The sequence below is a fragment of the Rana temporaria genome, chromosome 6 (assembly GCF_905171775.1).
Source record: "Rana temporaria chromosome 6, aRanTem1.1, whole genome shotgun sequence".
Classification (NCBI taxonomy): domain Eukaryota; kingdom Metazoa; phylum Chordata; class Amphibia; order Anura; family Ranidae; genus Rana; species Rana temporaria.
The window spans coordinates 169,211,429-169,233,289 of record NC_053494.1 but is presented as its reverse complement, the minus strand read 5'-3'; the positions used below and the strand labels follow the sequence as shown (position 1 = coordinate 169,233,289).

The following is a 21,861-nucleotide window of genomic DNA, read 5'->3' as shown; positions in this document are numbered from 1 at the left end:
CAGTCACTGCAAGCCCACAAAAATCAGTATGGCCAACGTTTCGCACTGGCGTCAGTGCTTAGTCATGGCTTATGACTAAGCACTGACGCCAGTGCGAAACGTTGGCCATACTGATTTTTGTGGGCTTGCAGTGACTGTATGCACAGTTGAAAATAAAGACATCTCTTTTAAAGAAAATTTTGGAGTGCGGCTGTCCAGCTTTTGTTCTTTTGTTTTTTTGTTTTTTTGCATTTAACAGCCCTGCTTATGATTTGCTGAGCATTCAATATACAAAATCTGCCCTCTTATTGTACACCTGTTCTTGTAAACGGTGACAATTTGAAATGTTGGCCAAGCTTTGCACAAGTCAGGTCTGACTGGTATATATAACAGCAGCCTGTGCCGGCTGCCTGGCCGCACCTTCTCGCCAGCAACAGTAGGAGGATAGGAATCTATTAATAACACAGTACTACAAATAGTCCACAGAGATCAGCACGGTGATCTAACACTTGTTGATTCATGGAGCTGACAGCAACCATGCATGGGGTCATGTGCGGATCAGCCGGAGATGGTTTACTCTTTGGTTTCTTGTTCAGTTTATTCTATGTTTAAGTCATTTGCATATGGGCATTAAACCAGGGTTTGAAAAATTTGCTTGGAATTTAGGAGCCAGCTAAAAAAAATTAGGAGCCAAAAAATGCACCCGTCCCGCCAAGCTCGCGTGCAGAAGCGAATGCATACGTAAACGGTATTCAAACCACACATGTGAGGTGTCGCTGCGATCGTTGGAGTGAGAGCAATAATTCTAGCCCTAGACCTCCTCTGTAACTCAAAACGTGCAACGTGTAAAAAAAATGTAACCACTTAAGACCCGGACCAAAATGCAGGTAAAAGACCAGGCCCCTTTTTGCGATTTTTGCGTCGCTTTAACTGACAATTGCGCGGTCGTGCGACGTGGCTCCCAAACAAAATTGGCGTTCTTTTTTCCCCACAAATGGAGCTTTCTTTTGGTGGTATTTGATCACCTCTGCGGTTTTTATTTTTTGCGCTATAAACAAAAATAGAGCTTCAATTTTGAAAAAAATACAATATTTTTTACTTTTTGCTATAATATCCCCCAAAAATATATAAAAAAAATTGTTTTCCTCAGTTTAGGCCGATACGTATTCTTCTACCTATTTTTGGTAAAAAAATCGCAACAATCGTTTATCGGTTGGTTTGCGCAAAATTTATAGCATTTACAAAATAGGGGATAGTTTTATTGCATTTTTATTTTATTTTTTTACTACTAATTGCGGCGATCAGCGTTTTTTTTTTTTTCTGTACGTGGATGTGCCCAGCCGTGCCATTCTGCCGACGTATATGTGCAGGAGGCGGTCCTTAAGTGGTTAAACGTCACCTATGGAGATTTTAAAGGGTAAAAGTTTGTCAGCATTCCACGAGCGGACACAATTTTGAAGCGTGACATGTTGGGTATCAATTTACTCGGCGTAACATTATATTTCACAATATAAAACAAAATTAGGTTAACTTTACTGTTGTCTTATTTTCTAATAAAAAAAAATGTGCATTTTTTTTCCCCCAAAAAAGTGCGCTTGTAAGACCGCTGCGCAATTACAGTGTGACAGAGTTGCAACGACCGCCATTTTATTCTTTAGGGTGTTAGAATAAAAAATATATATAATGTTTGGGGGTTCTAATTAGAGGGAAGGAGATGGCAGTGAAAAGCACATTAGAACTGCTGTTTTGCAACTTGTAATGTAACTACTTGTAATGCCAACGGCCACCACAAGATGGCGCCAGATCACAGAAGGAAGCTTAGCCGCAAAGCCGCGGCCTCAATTTCCGGCCAGCGCGGGTCCGCCGCAATCGCGCCAGGTGGTAATTGAGGCCGCGGCTTTGCGGCCTTCTGCAGGCCTAAGCTTCCCCAGACGCCAGGTCACAATTTCTTGTCGCAATTACGACCAGGCGCCCGGATTTTGTCGAGCCCTGCATTAAACCCATCACATTTTCTTATTAACATTCAGTATGTGAAATGCATGCGACACTTTTAGTAAACTCCATGCATTACGGAACCCAGCAGTTTATCTGCACCAGACTAAAAACAAGTGTATAGAAGAGATGTGGAAAGAGCGGCCCCACCTATGGAGATGAACATGCTCAACAGATGTCATTTGTTTACTGCTCACCATAAAAAAAATCTGTTCCAGGCTAACTGAATACATTGCATGTATTTTTATTAAACTTTCTTAATAATCCTTTCTTGCTGTTCCTTTGTCAAAATTCAGATAAGCCAGCTCAATGCACATGTTGAAGGCTTTTACAATAATGGGGTTGTAGGAGTCGGTGCATTTACTGATATTCCCTGAGGATGAGTTGCACCGCTGGTATTCTGAACTGAAGCCAGCCATAGATGCCACACGTTGCAGGAAAGACAATTTGATGGGTGAATCCCTCCCGTGAAACTATTATGTTCTCCTTGCAGGGGGGGGGGCACATGTATTCTTTCTGGTGATCGATCGATCAACTTGGAATACATTCAGCCTTGCCCAAACATGATTCAAATCTCGCCCGTTCCCTGAGATGAGCTGAGATTTAAACAGTCTATTGCCGGCTTCATAGTCCCAGTGCACTAAACCTAATGGCTGTGCTGGGATTCTTTATTACATGGACTAGACTTCTGATAGAGGAAGTGATCCATGTACATGAATAGGGTTTGTGAATTATGGGAAGTTCTGTCTGCAAGCTGGATAATGTTGTAGCTGTAGTGGAAGATCTGTGTCCCTATGGTACTTTGATGTTCATTAGGGCCCGATCACAATGTGGCGTGCTGCAATGAATGTGTCTTTGTACATTGAAGTGCCTTGTGTTGGGTGACCTAGTCATAAAAGGACAGTCTGTGCATTTCAATGCTCCAAATGCTCCAAAATATGTCCCACACTATTTTTTAAAGGGCATTTGTATCTGTGCATTGTAGTGCAATTAACAATGCATGGATTTACTAAAGGAGCAAAAGATGTTTACTTTGTAGCCTAGAATTGTATCTTGGCTTTTTGAATGTAGTGAAAAATTCATTTTGCAAAGAATATTCAATCGCGACAAGAAAAAAAGGAGAAAACAAAAGGAAAAATTTGCTCTTACCTGATTGAATGATGGAAGTCGGCATAGATTCACCTCATTCACTAAGCTAAGAAAAACTTCCCTTGCAAAGTGAAATCTAATTTGCAAAGTCAACAGCCCTTTAGTAATTCAACACCAGAGTTTGTTGCCTGTGTTCCATCAGATATGGCAACCCATCAGAATTGGTAACGGAAGTGATGTTTTGTCGCCACTATCTTGCTACACCTCACACTCTACCATAGTAACGATACACTGAGAAGGGGGCAAGCTGACCTCTTGTTACACCCGCCAGAGTTCTGCATTTTAAACTTTTTTTTTTTTTTAACAGTAGACTGAGTTGATATCGTGAAATACAATACTTAAAACTCCGTCTGACTGTTTACATGTTGAATTTTAAAAGCAGCAGCAAGCCTCCTTATCTTGCAGGCTTGCTAATCGGACAGAAATTTGCTGCTTTTAAAATTCAACATGTAAACATTCATGGAGTTGTAAGTACTGTATTTCACTATATCAACTCTGTTTACTGTTAAAAAAATAAAGTGTAAAATGCAAAACTCCGATGGCTGTAGCAAGATGGCGACAAAACATAACTTCCGTTACCAATTCTGACTGGTCGCCTAATCTGACAGAACACCAAAGTTGATTTACTAATGAGAGCAGGTGTTCCGTCAGATTAGACGACCAATCAGAATTGGTAACAGAAGTTATGTTTTGTCGCCATCTTGCTACAGCCATCGGAGTTTTGCATTTTACACTTCTTTTTCAACAGTAAACAGTTGATATAGAGAAATACAGTACTTACAACTCCATGTATATGTTTACATGTTGAATTTTAAAAGCAGCAAATTTCTGTCTGATTAGCAAGCAGGCTTACTGCTGATTTTAAAATTCAACATGTTAACAGTCAGACAGAGTTTTAAGTACTGTATTTCACTATATCAACTCAGTCTACCGTTAAAAAAAAAAAAAAAGTTTAACATGCAAAACTCCGATGGCTGTAGCAAGATGGCGACAAAAACTCACTTCCGTTACCAATTCTGACTGGTCGCCTAATCTGACGGAACACCAGCTCTCATTAGTAAATCATCTTTGAAAAGTGCCTTTTAGATAAAAAAAATAAAATTAAAAACAAATGTGAAAATTGGAAATGAGCCTGAAACCTTTAAAATGAGTAGGTGAACCATATTCAATATAGGAGCCAATTGGCAATTGTTCAGTAGACACCAGGTGCTGGACAATAGTTTTTTTTTTTTTTTTTATGTGTAGGCCAGGGGGGTCCAAACTTTTGAAGAGCGAGGGCCACTGTCTTAAGCGACTTGGTAACTGGTCGCGGGCCACAATGAACAGAGTTGGCAGATGGCCGGTCCATATGCAGAGCGCACACACACAGCCCGCTCTACTTGATGGGCCCTCCGATCCGATCTGCCCAGATGGAAGGGGAGGGATCCCCTTCTGTGTTTTTTTTAGTGGAGGTAAATGGAGGGTCTGATTGGGTTGGACCGATTTTGTGAAAGGGGCCGAAGGCTACATTCACACTGATGCGTTGCGGTTTACCCACATTGTGGGTGCAGCGCAGTGCACCTGTGGGTTAGCTGCACTTCGCCATAGACCGCCCACCTCATTCACAACCCTGAGGCTCTGGAATGGTGGGGTCGGTAACCCAACCCGCTTGCCTACCAGCCATCCCAGATCAGGAGGTTGCGGGCCACAACGGAGCACTCCGCGGGCCATATGTGGCCCCCGGGCTACTGATTGGGCACCCCTGGTGTAGGCATTGACAAACATGACTAATGCCACCTTTGCAATAAATTACAGGACCATAGGAAAAAAAAGTAAACAAAATTGGGAGTAAAAATGCTTATAAAAAAAATACAGGAAATATTTCTGGATGGTCATCCATCCAGACCCAGGGGTGTCAAACTGACGTCCTCCTAGCTGTTGTGGAACTACAAGTCCCATCATACCTCTGCCTGTGGCAGTCATGCTTGTAACTGTCAACCTTGCAATGCCTTATGGGACTTGTAGTTCTGCAACAGCTGGCGGGCTGCCAGTTTTGACACCTGTGGGAGTATGGACATTGTTATGATGGAAGCCTGTCTATCCATATTTCTATCCATATCCATTGATTTTTAAATTCAGGCTGCAGGACTTTTGGTATTTATTTTTTTTTGACTGATGTGAGGCCTAGTTCACTCAGGCATTTGGTCTCAGCCCTATTATTAGAACTTGCCTAATGCCCCATATCTTTTCAATTATTGACATGTACGGCAAGCACTTGACAGGCTTTTTATCTTTATTGCTATACATATGCTATGAACCATATAAAATTGCCACCACATGCTTCTGAAACACCAAAACACTTCTGTAACACTTTCCAATCGGCTGTATGGCAGGTGTGAAGTGTTGGAAGTGTTCCCTTTGACTTTTGTTGCAGGTGCCAGAAAGGACACACATACGTCAATACTGTGAGAAACATTTCTAGCAGCTTCCAAATGAAAGCACAGTGATGCAAAGCAATGCTTTCTACTATCAATGCCGACCAGGCACACGTTCATTCAGCTTCTGGTGAGGGGGGACTGCTAAACACGATCGAAATTCGTCCAATCCCTGCTGACCCGTCCAAAGTTTGATCAGTGTATGCATGGCCAGCTTTAGTCACCTAGCCCTTAGATCTCGCCTCAGTACTACAAAAGATGAGACCTTACAATGATTATGAACTACCTAGTTTTTAAATATATGAATGAAAAATACAGGCTGACTTTTGATTTAAAAAAAAAAGATTTAGTAAAACTAATGAAGTTTTAAAGTTATTGTGAAGTCTCTCCTTATTTAGTTTTTAGGTAAAAATAACAAACCTGTCATACTTCCCTGCCCTGTGCAGTAGATTTGCACAGATCAGCCCTGACCCTCCTTTTCTCAGGTCCCTTCCTCCTGTTGAGTGCCCCCACAGCAAGCAGCTTACTATGGGGGCACCTGAGCCAAGCTGCAGCTCCGTGTGTCCATTCAGACCTGGCGCTGCCCCCCTTCTCTTCTCATTGACTGACTGTCCTGCTGCTGTCTCAGCCTATGAGGAGGGGATTCCTGGGCAGCCGAGACATTCCTACAATATCACTGGATCTAGAGGGGGCTCAGGCAAGAATGCCTTTTAGCTTAAAACTAGGGGTGCAACGGATCAAAAAACTCACGGTTCGGATCGTTCCTCGGATCAGGAGTCACGGATCGGATCATTTTTCAGGTCGGCAAAAAAAAAAAAATCTCCCCCACTGTAATATCCACATCTCCCCCCCCCCCCACCAACTATAGTACCCCCTTGGTGCAGACCCCCCCCTCCTCTCAATACAGAGACCCCCCCTTCTCTCAGTACAGTGACCCCCCTCTCAGTACAGAGACCCACCCCTCCAGGTAGTACCGACAGACACTCCCCGAGCGGTGTGTCCCACGAGTGCGGGCTCCTCTGTGGGTGTAAACAGAGGAGGGCTGCCGCCGGGTGTACCAAGATGGCCGCGGTCCCGGACCTAGGCCGAACCCGCGGCCTTTTCTAATGTTGTTCCTGCGGCTCCGGAGCTAGGCCGAAGCCACGGCCTTTCCTAGCGTTATGGTCGCGGCTTCGGAGGTAGGCCGAAGCCACGGCCATAACATTAGGAAAGGCTGCGGCTTCGGCCTAGCTCCGGAGCCGTGGCAATCCGCGGATCACAGTGTTCCGATCCGAAGGGGGTGACCCGTTCGGATCACGGATCAACTGTGATCCTTTGCACCCCTACTTAAAACGGTTGAAAACCCCACTTTCTCTTATCGTCCATGGACGGACACAGCTCCTTAAATCTTGACAAGTGGGTTATGTTCCCTGTTTACAGGAGAGGACTAGGCAGAAACATGTTAAATAGTTAAATACATGTTACATTAACAGAGTTGAACAGCCCCGCCCAGGGGGCGGTCCCTCCAGACATAACCCTCCTCACTGCAGCTTGCAGCCTCAGTTTCGTTCTGCCTAGCAAAGGAGAAGGACGTATGGCTCCCTTTGGGCCCAGCGCCCTGAGGAGAAATTTTATTTTATTTTACTTTACTTTTTCTTGAAGAATCTTCTTTCAACTGTTGGCTGAGAGACAGGCTGGATATTATAGATCCTTGTAGTCTACTCAGTCCGACCAGCAAGCGTGGGCACACCTTTGCAAAGAGGCTTGGTCTGCCACGCCATACCTCATGACTCCTGGGGTGGCCGGTGAGCTTTGCTCCGAGGTCCACATATGACTGGGCTGTGGTGTTGTCTCAATCACAGTGGACCGGGCCGACAGCTACCTCCATTGCGGTTGTAGGTCTGTCAGGAATGCGTCAGCGAGTCCTCGCTCGGACGGGTAAGTACAGTCCCTCCTGCTTCGGTGGGTTGGTACAGCTGGGCATTCCTGGGGTTCGGGGGTCCCTTCCCCTTACTTCCCTGCTCCTTTCCCTTGCTGCATTGCTAACATTGCTGCTGTCAGGGGGGAGGGGGCCTTCCTGAGGGGACTGTGTTATCTGGCCTGTGTTTTTTCTTTTTTGTATTGGGCTTTCCTGTGAGGTAAAAAGCCCTGTGATGAGCACAGATGTTTATGATTATACTTCAGCAGACGCTGACTGATTGGTGACACCTGTAATGGTTTTGCTTTTTATGCTGTATCTGTGACTTGTCCTTAAATAAAACAGCCCTATGAGGCTTTTCCTGTTTAAACACAGGTCCCTGCAAAAGTTACCTCACGGTTCTTTTCCTCTCACAGGCAGCACTGGGCAGTCTCCTCCTGAGGGAGTCCCCTGGTTACCCCTGGTCAGCGCAGCAAGTGGGTGAGAGGCCCTGAATAGGGCTCTAGGAGCTTTTGTCTATTTGTATGGACAGGTGTGCATATTATAATACACACTATATGTAAATATTGGAGTCAGTATCTGGGTCCTTCCCCACATGCTGGTGGTGGCAGCAGGTGTTAGCACCTGTGATTCCCACAGAGTTTTTATTGTCAGACCCTCCGAAGATTCGGGTGGATGTTAAACGTTTAGGCCAATGCTTCTCCTTGTGGTCGACCAATCTGGTTTCAGCCGGACAACGCCACGGCCGTGGCTTCAGTCTACCATCAGGTATGCCGGCAGGCAGACTACTGGAGTCGCCAGATGCTGGACCAGGGCGACTGGTCTTTGTGCTTGGGGTGTTTCGGCTCCCTTGCAGGAGGTGAGCCTCACATGGCATGGATCTCCTGGCAGCTTGTCTCCGCCGCAAGGGTGTCAGTTAGTGGCCAGGTCTAGTGATCTTGTACAGACGCGTCAGTCGCGCTGGTGGCCCTGTGGGGTCTGTATCGGTGATTTTTTGCCATTCCTCCATGGTAGTTGCTTCCTCGGCCGCTCCACAGAGTGGATGCTGAGGAGATCCCGATGATTCTAATCGCTCCAGATTACTCTCGGCGTCCTTGGTACGCTGATATCGGGCGCCTGGTAGCGGAGGCACCCTGGCGATTGCCAGGGCAGGAGGTTCCTGTCTCAAGGTCCCATACTTCCTCCTGTTGTACAGTCACTGACTTGCTTAACATGGTTATTGGAAGCCAGACTTTAGGTGACCAGGGTCTGTCTGACTCGGTCATCTCAACAGGGCACCGTAGTCTTCTTCCGGAGGATCTACCGTCGCACCTCTCTTGGTGCGAAGGGATGGAGTGACGTCCACGGGCGTACTTTCAATGTCCAGGGTCCTGCTGTTTTTAAAGCTTGGATTGGATCTAAAAATTGCTTAAAGCACCGTTTGGGGGCAGATTTCAGCCTTGGCTGTGTTCTTTTAGTGGCCTTTTTGCGGCCCGTTCCCTGGTGGGTCCCCTTTTTTTGTGTGCAAGGGGTTTGTCATATACTTTCCCCTCTTGGCCCATCTCTTCCCCCATGAGTTTTGACTCTGGTGCTCTCGGTTCTTCAGGAACCTTCCTTTTGGAAACATCAGAGAGATTTTCTCTTGACACTATCTCAGAAGGTGGCCCCTTTAGTGGCCTTTACCTCTGTTAGAGGGGTTTCTGAGTTGGCGGTCTTGTCTTGCAAGCCGCCATGCTTGATCCCCCATAAGGATTAGGTGATGGTGCGCCCGCGACCTTCCCTTCTTCCGAAGGAGGTTTCGGCCTTTCATACTTTAGGCGTGGTACGCGCTTTGCGGGTATACCAGCCTACTACGGCTCCATTTCGGAGCTTCTGACTCTCTTTTGTGTCGGTGTCTGGTCCACAAAAGGGCCTGGCGGTCTCGTCGACCACCATTTCTCGGTGGATCGGGCAGGCCGTCATACAGGCCTATGCTCCTAAGGGCGGGCCCCCCTTTCCGGTCACGGCACTTTCGACCAGGGCAATTGGTGCTTCCTGGGTTTTTTTTTTTTTTTTCCCGACATCATGCGTCGGTCTCACAGGTGTGCGAGGCGGCGATTTGCTCGTCCGTTCACGCTTTTTCCAGAATTTACATGGTTGCTGTGAGTGCATCTTATGATGTTTTTTTCAGCCGCTAGTTTTTGCCGGCGGCTGTTTAAAGTTGCACCTCCTCCGTTGAGGAGCTCTGCTTGTTTTGGGGTGAAGTTAAAATTGTTTTTACTGATATATTTCCCACCCCTCGTTTTTTGACACTGCTTGGGGACGTCCCACTTGTCAAGATTTAAGGAGCTGTGTCCGTCCATGGACGATAAGAGAAAATAGGATTTTTTGTACTCACCGTAAAATCCTTTTCTCTGAAGTCCATGGACGGACACAGCTCCCACCCCTCCTTTTTAGGTTTGTACTGCTTGTTACGAACTGAGGCTGCAAGCTGCAGTGAGGAGGGTTATGTCTGGAGGGACCGCCCCCTGGGCGGGGCTGTTCAACTCTGTTAATGTAACATGTATTTAACTATTTAACATGTTTCTGCCTAGTCCTCTCCTGTAAACAGGGAACATAACCCACTTGTCAAGATTTAAGGAGCTGTGTCCGTCCATGGACTTCAGAGAAAAGGATTTTACGGTGAGTACAAAAAATCCTATTTTATGTGTTTTTTTTTTTTTTTTTTTTTAACATACATGTAAGCCTATAATAAGACTTGCGTGTAGGTAAAATGATCATCTCCTAAACCTGTACGGTTTAGGAAATATTCACCCTGCATGCAGCTGCCGATGCCAGCGGTGCATGCGCTCTGAAAGTTTGGCTTACTGTGATGGAAATTCAGAGCTTCTTGCCAGAACTGAGGGCTTTTGTGTCTGAGTAGGAGCGATGTCATTGCGTCTCTGGCCACTCCCATTTCCAGGGCCAGCAATCCCAGAAGAAAGTACAGGAGAAGATGTCGGTGACCGGGCGCTGCTGAAAGGGCTTTGTTCTAAGGTGAGTATTTCATAATGTGCTAGTATGCGATGCATACTAGCATATTATGCTTTTTTTTTTTTTTTTCAGGTTTGCAGCTGCTTTGATGCATAGAATGCATTGAAATAAAAAAACTGCCATTACAACCACTTTAAAGTGATTTTGTAAAGGTTGTATTTTTTTTTTTTTTCTAAATAGCTAACATGTTACACTTTACTCGCTCTGTGTAAGCCACCCCGATCCGCTTTTTTTTTTTTCTGGCTCCTTCCCCCTGCCCAGTGCCCTCAATATTAAGCCTCTTGCTATAGGGGCATTACAGCAGGCTTGCTCTCGATCTGCACTCCTGTGAATGGACATTGTCCATTCACACACAATATATGGCTTGCCCCCACCACCACCATTCTCTCCTCACTGATTGACAGCAGCAGGCCCCAATGGCTCCCTCTGCTGTGTGAGCCAATAAGGAGAGATACACCAGGGAGAGACATTGCTCTCATGTACATCCATTTAAAGCGGAGGTTCACCCAAATAACATCTATATCAGACCAACGTCTTTATACTTCTAACATGTACAGTAGGCATTTTTTTTTTTTTTTACGCTGTACATACCGTATAATCTTTATTTGCAATCTGGCTTCCGGGTACTCCTCCCCGCGGGAGTAGGCGTTTCTATGCTGAGGAGGAATGTCCTCTGGGAGGTCGCCCAGATGATTGACGTCCTTTCAGAAAAAGTTCACCCTGGCGTATAAGGCCCCGCCCCCCGTATTGCGTAGGCGCGTCACGAGTCACGGCGTTTCCGAAAGAAGCCGAACATGCAGAGATGCGAGTCGGCTCTATACGGCGCCTGCGTGCCGACTAGGAGCCGTGTAGAGCTGACTGCGCAGGCGCCGTATAGAGCTTCTTCATGTTCGACTTATTTCGGAAACGCTGTGACTCGTGACGCGCCTATGCAATACGGGGGGCGGGGCCTTATCCGATGGGGTGAACTTTTTCTGAAAGGACGCCAATCATCTGGGCGACCTCCCAGAGGACATTCCTCCTCGGCTTGGAAACGCCTACTCCCACGGGGAGAAGTACCCGGAAGCCAGATTGCAAATAAAGATTATACGGTATGTACAGCGTAAAAAAAAGAAAAAATGCGGACTGTACATGTTAGAAGTATAAAGAAGTTGGTCTGATATAGATGTTATTTGGGTGAACCTCCACTTTAATCGTGATGGGGGGGGGGGCTTGTTCCCAGGAGTTTTTGTTTTTACCTTAAAACCTTCTGCCTTTAGAACCACTTTAACTGAACAAGCTGAGAGTCTGACTGGTAACAATGCATAGCTGCTCCAGATTCTGTCTGCTCCAGTTTTAGTAAATTCCCCCAATAATGTTTGACTATACTGTTCATGAAATCAAGCAAAATGTAATTATCTATTATATAACTGAATGTTTCTTATGTGCGGTATAATTCATCTGATTTCTATAGTGCACTTCAGAAAAGAGCTTGTGTTGTCATAGCAATGGCGAGGAACAGGAAAAAAGCAATGCTTCAGTCATCACTAATGGCACATTTTAGGGAAGAATTGCCGGCAACACACTTCTGAGGGCCAATGAGGCCACATACCAGTATGTAGAAAACGGAGGAACACAGTTGGCTTGCGTTAAGTTGACCAGCATCTCAAGCCTATTGGCTTTCCTACAGTGTAATGTTACTAGGCAGATTTACCTTCCTACTTCTTCATTTATTCTGCATAATATTACATACCGTATTTATCGGCGTATAACGCGCACCGGCGTATAACGTGCATCCCGATTTCAGAGGGAAGTTTCAGGAAAAAAATCATTTTTTAAATTTTGTGGTTCATCTGCAGCCTCAATGCAGCCTAGCCTGTGCCCAAATGCAGCCTGTGCCCAAATACAGCCTATGCAGCCTCACCTTCTCTCGTGGGAATCGCCGAGCCGTCATTTCCTGTTCATTCGGCGGCAGTCACACACACAGTCCCGCCTCCGCCATCGGCATTGGACCAGCTTCTGTGATTGATAGAACACTGGTCCAATGCCGGTGGCGGAAGCGGGAATGTGTGTGTGACGTGTGCTGAGTAAACAGGAGAGACAGCGCGATAATTTCCCGCGGCGCTCGGCAGCACTCGTTCCCCTCCGAGCCGAGGTACACACAGGTACAGTATCGGCGTATAATGCGCACCCGTGATTTCCCCCATATTTTCAGGGGAAAAAAGTGCGCGTTATACGCCGATAAATACGGTACTTGTTCAAATAAAGGTCTTAACCTGGACTGCAAAACGGAATACAAAAATCCAGTTATGTATTAAATCTTCTTTACTTTTAGCTGGCCAAAATGACCAATTTTCACTGCCAAGTGATTTGGCTGCTGTGTGCACTGCATCGTACTCTAGTAGCATCCGCTACATACAATGTGGGGACATAGAGATTCGCAGCAGTACGGGTGATTTCCTGTCTTCTGCCAGACCAAAATAAAGTCGGCCTAAAGGTTTCTCATCCATTCAGGGGAAGCCTTGTTGTATTTTTTATCAATTAATGCAAAGCTTCCCTTGATTGACTAAGGTGGAGAGTGTGATGTCATCCACCTCTCCACATCGGCCAATCAGAGGAAGCCATGTACTGTATTTAGCGCTACAGATACAATGCTTCTCCTGAATGACTAAGGAGAATTTAAGCCAACTTGATTTTCTTTTGGCGGCAGACAGGAAGTCTCTCGTACTGCTGCGGAACGCAATGCTGCCATATTGTATGTAACTGATGCTATTACAGTATAAGTATCACTTGGTGGCCAGCTTGGACCAAACATTGAAAGTGACTGGAAACCTGGAAATTACTTTTAAATCTATACAGCGGTGATCGGTGCTTGTAACTCCCCCATGCACTGATCACCGCTGACAGTACAAGTATCGGGTGAAGCATCGGGAGCATTTGCCCGAGTACAAGTACTCGGGCAAATGCTTGGTATCGGTCCGATACTAGTATCGGTATCGCGACAACCCTATCTCTACCCATGTGTTTATTGGAGAGGTGTTCAGAAGAGCTGGGTGAATGCTGTTACCGGGTTTCCTCCGTTGCCTCTCTTCTCTCCCTTTCTTTTCATCCAATTTTCCATCTTTCCCACTCTTTGGGGTCCAAGGTCTAGGCTCCTGATCATTATTTTTCCTACTTCTTCACACCCCCTCCCCCCTTTGTATGATTTTACCAGATATTTTTGGGCTTGATCCTCTAGGGAAGGGGCATGTCCCCAGTTTCGGCCCTAGGTCACGTGTGGGGGGATAGCCCAATTTCCACTTCTTTTAACGTGGGTCACTCTGAGTATTGTGGGATGTGTTACATTTAGTTACTTGTTAAATGTCTGCACCCCAGCTTTTTCCTACATGACGTTTGTGATGACTATGGTATTGTGTATTCCTTGTATTTGGATTATGGGTTTGCCCTCTGTGATCTCTTTGTATAATCAATACTTTTTTCTTTCACTCTATTATTGAAGAACAGTACAAAGCGAGTTAAAATAACGCGTGCTTGGAAAAATAAGTATATGTAAGGAAGCAATATGCTTATGTAGGAGCTTGTTAAATACTGTCATAAATGGTGTTGGTTTTACTATGCATTGATGGTATAAATAACTCTTTGTTTGTTAGGGTTGCACCGATACTTGTATCAGTGCCGATACCAAACATTTGCATGCGTACTTTACTCATGCAAATGCTCTGATACCTAAAACCAAAGCAATTTGAGCCCATACAAAATGTTTGGACTCAAATCTCACTTCCAAGAATCGCACGTGATTTGAACAGGAATGTGGTGCGATTCCTGTCCGAATTGCATTAGTTTTTCCGCACCACTCTTTTTGTGAACCCAGACTTGTCATAGCGACTTCAGCCCCTGTTCACACAGGACAGGAATTGCATAGCATACCTGTTCAAATCTCATGCAATACTCTGCAGTGAGATTTGAGCCCATTCATTTTGTTTTGGCTTAAATCGCACCGCAATGGTATCATTAATTGGTATCAGCGAGTACTTGAGTACAAGTATCGCTACTCGTACTCGCCAGTAGAAAATTGGTATCCCTACTTGTTGTACTGGTAAATGTAATTGTATGGAAAAAAGTGACCCCCCCCATATAACTGTGGATAGTATAAAGGCCCATACACACTATTAGATTTTCTGCAGATTTTTGTCTTCAGATTTAATAAAACCATATAATTTAAGGTCAAACCTCTAAGGGGTTGTAAAGGTTAAAAAAAATTTCCCCCCTAAATAGCTTCCTTTACTTTAGTGCAGTCCTCCTTGACTTGCCTCATCCTTCGATTTTGTTTTTAAATGTCCTTATTTCTTCTGAGAAATCCTCACTTCCTGTTCTTCTGTCTGTAACTCCACACAGTAATGCAAGGCTTTCTCCCTGGTGTGGAGTGTCGTGCTCGCCCCCTCCCTTGAACTACAGGGGAGTCGGGACAATCTCTACGTTGCATATGGGAGAAAGGAGCTGTGTGTTAGTGGGCGTCCTGACTCTCCTGTTGTCCAAGGGAGGGGGCGAGCATGACATTCCACACCAGGGAGAAAGCCTTGCATTACTGCGTGGAGTTACAGACAGAAGAACAGGAAGTGAGATTTTCTCAGAAGAAATAAGGACATTTAAAAGCAAAATGGAAGGATGAGGTAAGTGAAGGAGGACTGCACTAAGGTAAAGTAAGCTATTTAGAATTTTTTTTATAAATTTTTTTATCTTTACAACTCCTTTAAGGGAATAACCTGTGGACCCCCAGGCCACCAAAAATAGTGTCCCCATTAGAAGTTTTCCCTTCTGTTTTCTGGGGCCAACCCAAAATTTGGGATTTTCTCTTATTTTCACTTTTAATGATTATGGTAAACAGGACAAATAGAGAGGGTACAATAGAAATCTGGCAGGTGTTCTTGTCCCTCTCCACTCTATCCAAAAACTATCCTATCTATCTATCTATCTATCTATGCGCCTTTTTTTAGGTGTACTTTTAGATGTACGTAAAAGACAGAAATACTGCATATAATCGTGAATACATCCTTAAAAAATTTTTTTTTGCGCATCCTGTCTTTAATATTAAACTGGTATCGGCCTCTGGAAATCACCTGATGGGGTGGGAGGAAGTAGTAGTACAAAGCCTATCAGTTCATGTGCTGACAAAAGCATATTGATAGGAGAGAACAGAATGCTGTTCTGCTTCTTCTTTCACTGTCCAGTCACTGGCTGGGGCTGGTCTGCAACCACCAGTAGCTTGAATGTTACTGGCTATCGGACCAAGGACTGCAGGGGATTAATCTATGGATTGGAGTTGAATATTGCACGACAATCTGATTTTGGACTTTTATGTTTTAATGAGCTATTCATTTTATTCTTTTTTTTTTTTGGCTGAAGTTTTGCATTAAATATTGTGTGTTCTGTTAAACCATTTAATTAAAAATATGTTGAAGATGACTATCCTAAAAATTCTATAGTGGCCTTTAAAGCAAATCTCATCTTCAGCATGCCTGGCAGCTCTACCATGCAAATACCAGCTGCAGATGCTGAATTCAGAACTTGGGTCTGTACCCTCCCAGGCCCCATTATTGGTTCATGGAGGGCAGCCTCACCAGAGCTGGACTGGGACAACAATTCGGGCCCCGGACTTCATCCAGACTGGCCCACTTTGACGGGTCTCTCCCATGGTGGCCGGACAACTCTCGCAACTAACCCCCCCCCCCCTCCCCAGGCCACCCAAGTCCCTGCTCCCCCTTCATTAGCCACTAGCCGTTCTACATTATTAGAGTAGAAGGGCTGGTAATGGTACTTTTATAGGCAGTACCAGTGGGGAAGCTAGACATTAATTCACCACGGGAAAATAATCAGTTCGGTGCCCCACCTTATGGGACAAGATTAGTCAATAGTGAGAAACTCCCAGGCCATAGCTGTTAAGTCAGCTGTCTGTCCCCCTCCCCCCATGCTCCTCTGTCGTCCCTCCTGCTCCTCTGGTCCTCCCCCTGCTTCTCTATTCCCCCCAGGTGAGCGCTGCGGGAAGGGAGACACAGAGGAGCGGAGGGGGGCAGCGGTCTGCTGTCACTGAAGCCGGCCCACTGAGCTATCGGCCCACCGGGAAACTACCTGTAGTCCCAATGGCCAGTCCATCCCTGATTCTCACTTGACCAATGGTGATGCAAAGTAGGCCAGATATTCTGCTTCAGGACTGAAAACCTGGGCATTATATTTTGTTATCTATTCTGAATCCTCTATGATCCTGCTGAAGTCATGTGTCCAAATGCCTTTGGTCACTTGCCTGCCTTTGGTGTCTTCAGAAAATGTTACCATTCATTCATTTATGTATTGGTGCTATCAATGGTAAAGATTTGGGTTTACAAGTATTTCTCTTACTATTTACCCATGTGCTGTTACTAGCAATTGTCAAAGCATTGGAGAGGTGTGTGTGTGTGTGTGTGGTTTTGCCGTTTTCGTCGATCTGAATACTTTGAAGTGCAAAGGAGGTCTTTTAGACCCCTGATCTCTCCATAAAGAGTACCTGTCGCCACCTATTACTGTCACAAGGGATGTTTACATTCCTTGTGACAGCAATAAAAGTGATCAAAATGTAAAAAAAAAAAAAAACACAATTTAATATTATAAAAATAAATTAACCACTTCAAAACCGGCCCATTGTAAAATGACGTCCACAAAGAACCTCTACCGTTCAGAGTGGACGTCATATGACGTCCTGGGCTTTGTGGGGGGGATATCTGAATGATGCCTGCAGCCAGAGGCATCATTCAGATATCCTTCTCTTCTGCCGGCGATTCTGCACACCGTAAGAACGATCATAGCGGCGGTCCTGCCGCTAGATCGTTCTTACAGGCGGCGGGAGGGGACCATCCCCCCCCCTCCCGCCGCCATCCGGTGCTTCTCCGGGCTCTCCCGTGCCATCGGGGGCCCGGAGAACGAATCGTCCAGCGCTGGCAGGAAGCATAGAGATGACTGGTGACCAGATGGTCACCAGTCATCTCTATGACCATCGGAGGACCCGGGCGCGATGTGATGACGTCACGCCTGGGTCCCCGTAAGTAAACAAAGCCGCAATTGCGGCTGCTAAGCAACAGTACGCATGAGATCGGTGAATTTTTTTTTACCGATTTCATGCTTTCCAGCCTGGAGGAGAGATGTGGGGTCTTATTGACCCCCCCATCTCTCCATAAAGAGTACCTGTCACACACATTCCTATTACAAGGGATGTTTACATTCCTTGTAATAGGAATAAAAGTTATAATAAATGAAATAAAATAAAAAGTGTAAAAAAATAAATATGTAAAAAAAAAAAAAAAGAAATTAAAACATTTTTTGAACGCCCCTGTCCCCAGTAGCTTGCGCGCAGAAGCGAACGCACACGCAAGTCCCGCCGACATATGTAAACGCTGTTTAAAACAAATATGTGAGGTATCGCCGAGTGCCAGCAACAATTCTAGCACTAGATCTCCTCTGTAAATCTAAACTGGTAACCTGTAAAAATTTTCAAAGCGTTGCCTATGGAGATTTTTAAGCACCGAAGTTTGGCGCCATTCCATGAGTGTGCGCAATTGTAAAACGTGACATGTTGGGTATCTATTTACTCGGTGTAACATCTTTCATATTTTACAAAAAAATTGGGCTAACTTTTACTGTTTTGTTATTTTTTTAATTCATGAAACAATTTTTTTCCAAAAAAAAGGTGTTTGAAAAATTATAATACCGTGCAAGATAAAACGTTTCAATGACCGTCGTTTTATTCCCTAGGGTGTCTGCTAAAAAAACATATATAATGTTTGGGGGTTCTGCGTAATTTTCTAGCAAAAAAATTATGATTTGTACATGTAGAAGAGAAGTGCCAGAATAGGCCCGGTATGGATGTGTGTATAAAAGCCCTGTATTGAAGTGGTTAAATAAGAAAATTTTTTTTTTAAAGCGACCCCCTCCCTGCGAGCTTGGGCAACAAAGAAAACGCATACGGAAGTCGCGCCCGCGTATGAAAACGGTGTTCAAATCACACATGTGAGGTATTGCCGCAATCATCGGAGCGAGAGCAATAATTCTAGCACTAGACCTCCTCTGTAGCTCTAACCTGGTAACCGTAAAAAAAGTTTAAATCGTCGCCTATGGAGATTTTTAGGTACCGTAGTTTGTCGCCATTCCACGAGTGCGTGCAATTATAAAGCGTGACATGCTTGGTATCTATTTACTTGGCGTAACATTATCTTTCACATTATGCAAAAAAACTGGGCTAACTTTACTTTTTCATTTTTTTTAAATTCATGAAAGTAAATTTTTCCCAAAAAGTTGCGTTTAAAACACCGCCGCACAAATACCGTGTGACATAAAATATTGCAACAATCGCCATTTTATTCTCTGCTAAAAAATATATATATAATGTTTGGGGGTTCTAAGTAATTTTCTAGCCAAAAATACAGATTTTAACTTGTTTACACCAAATGTCACAAATGGGCTTAGGCATGAAAGGGTTAATATCCCTTTTTAAGCTGGCCATATACTGTATGATATTAATGTTTTGCGTTCTGACAGCAGGACTTGGCACTGTCAGAATACATTGATCAGCAGCTGTGAAGACACTTGATAAGTTTTCCAACTTGTTCATACGATTTTGTCAAACGGGGGTGGCCAGACGCTGATTGAAATTTGCTCACCCCTGTCTGAACCAGCCAAGTTTTGATCCATCTATGACCACTTTTACAGTCCACCATAATGACATAAATGTTTAAATTCCTTTTTTCAATCTCTTTTTCAGATTTTGCAAGCGTCACAGTGTGAAATCTAGCTCATGTGTTCCTGCCGTGCCACAAGATTTACTGGTGATGACTGAGCTAGTGATCCCTCGCTTCATCTTCTATCTAATTCAGTACTTGAGAGATGGCTACAGTGAGCCAGGTAATTATGTATGAGCATAATGCTTTGATTCCTGTGTCTTCATTATATGTAAACAATATTAAAATCTAGCCACTTTCTAGTTTTGGATGAGGTAGGGAAAAGTTAGAACTGCTGCTTGACCTCACAAACTGCCAGTCAAAGGTTATGTATGAGGTCATACAGTTGACAAGAAGGAAAGGGATGGTCAACACTCGGATGACATCTAAAATAGTATTTCTTTATTAACCGTTTTCTGACCAGCCGCCGTAGTTAGACAGTGGCAGGTCGGCTCTCCTGCGGAAAATTGCGTAGCTGTACGGTGGCTTGCGCAGGCACAGTTGCAGACAGGCGGTGCGCACCCGCTGCGGAAGCGTGCCTGCGGTTTGGGCAGACTCGATGTACTGAGCAATGAGGGAAACTAATGCGCGAGCCACACTAATACCTGAGAATAGCTAATAATTAATGGATAATATGTCCACCATAAGTATTATAATGAACTAATAACTAGGCAGCGGCCACAACTAAATAATGTTCGCACACTAAAAGTATATGAGGAATGAGGGGTGTTGGGGCGCTTACCAATAATAAAAAAATATATACATATAAATATGACTAGCAATAAAGTGTAATGTGCTCACTGATGATATATAAATAAATAGTCAATGAATATAACAGTGATGACATCAAATATAACATTAAATATACTGTGCAAATATTAAGTGCATAAATAGGTGCTAATAAAGTGCAAAAGGGAAATTTCATCCAATGTATATCAATAAGACTGAAGTCCAAACTCATTGAGAATAAATATAGTGAGAAAGTCTTCATGCAATTGTGAATAATTAATGTGCAAAATAACAATCTAGAGAAAAATCCAAGACATGCAGCCCGAAAGTGGTTTGATGTCCACAGGATAAATCTTAAAGTGCAGTGCTCAAAGAAAAATCCCAAAAAACGTGCTCCACTCCAGGTGACCAGTAGTACCAGCCTCTCACCTCTAGGAGGCTTAAATTAAGCCTTATGAATTCCCACTGGCCGCAGCTTCACTTCCCCAATATGTCTGCAGATCACTTTCACTTCTAAAACACAGCAGCAGCGTATTATCACAATTCCAATCCCTCTTTCATTGAATCAATGGCTCCCACAAAGTGCATGTAAGGAGGAATAACGCTCACAATGTGTAAAATCGCAAAATGGTACTTTAATAAAGGCAATAAAACACTCACATTTCAAATTGCAATATCCAATGTAATGAACCTCTCTGCTCCCGGCCGAGAGCAAAGATGACGTCACTGACGGCTCACAGCTTGCCTCACGCGTTACGTGGCTGGTCACGCCACTTAATCATAGGATCTGGAGCCGTAGGTGAAGGCGGTGACTTATATAGTGCGCCGCGTCGTCATGGAGACGGTTGTCAACATGTCGGCGGGCTAATGATTACGTGCAGGGTTGATAACACGGTGTGTTTAATAGGCAGGTGTTTCTGTCTCAAAGGGAGAGGGACCAATAGGATCCTCACATCAGTACAACGACTGAAAATAACTATGCCTTGGCCATCCGATGCTCCCTCATGTGGTGGATAAATAAAGTACACCCAATGGAAATATCTATGGATGGAACTCCATCATGTGGTTGGAAACCAGTATAACAGGGAATAAATAATAACCTTTTACAAGGGGACATGAAAAGGAACTCTTACAGAAATATAGCAATTTCATAAAAATGGGTACATAATTAATACCACAATTTATCTAGACAGATATCAACTCCATAACGGTGCTCATAAATATTAAAAAACAATAAAAAACAGGCCTGATGTTCAGGACAATACGTAGAACATCAGATCAATCAATGTACGTTGGCGGCCTGCGATCGCCTATTACAGAGGCAGAACGGGGAACTGCCTTTGTAAACAAGGCGATTCCCCGTTCTGACAGGGGACATGACAGGGATCTACTGTTCCCAGTGATCGGGAACAGTGATCTGTCATGTCCTTGGCAGCCCACCCCCCCTACAGTTGGAACACACCTAGGGAACACATTTAACCCCTTTATCACCCCTAGTGTTAACCCCCTCCCTGCCAGTGACATTTATACAGTCATCAGTGGCTATCTATAGCACTGATCGCTGTATAAATGTCAATGGTCCCAAAAATGCGCCAAGTGTCAGATCTGTCCATCGCAGTCCTGATAAAAATCGCTGATCACCGGCATTACTAGAAAAAAAAATAATTAACAATAAAAATGCCAGAAATCTATCCCCTATTTTGTAGATGCTATAACTTTTGCCCAAACCAATCAATATATGCTTATTGCGATATTTTTGGTATAATTTTTTTTTTTTTTTTTTAATGTAGAAGAATAGATATTGGCCCAATCTGATTATTTTTATTTTTGGGGGTATTTATTATAGCAAAAATGATAAAATAGTGGTGTGTGTGTGTTTGTTTTTTTGTTATGTTTTTTTCAAAATTGTCTATCCTTTTTTTTTTTTCTTTTTATTTATTTTATTATTTATTTATTTATTTTTTGTTTGGAATGCAAAAAGTAAAATCTG

The 21,861-nt window shown here is 44.2% G+C and overlaps 1 protein-coding gene across 4 annotated transcripts in view; it reads left to right on the top strand.

Moving 5' to 3' along the window:
* UBR3 (ubiquitin protein ligase E3 component n-recognin 3) overlaps positions 1–21,861 on the top strand; it is a 266,744-nt gene that overhangs the window by 12,974 nt on the left and 231,909 nt on the right. For all 4 annotated transcript variants that reach the window (XM_040357780.1, XM_040357782.1, XM_040357781.1 and 1 more), the window contains exon 2: positions 19,187–19,326. In XM_040357780.1, coding sequence (XP_040213714.1) covers positions 19,187–19,326 — 140 coding nt within the window. The remainder of the gene's footprint in view (positions 1–19,186; positions 19,327–21,861) is intronic.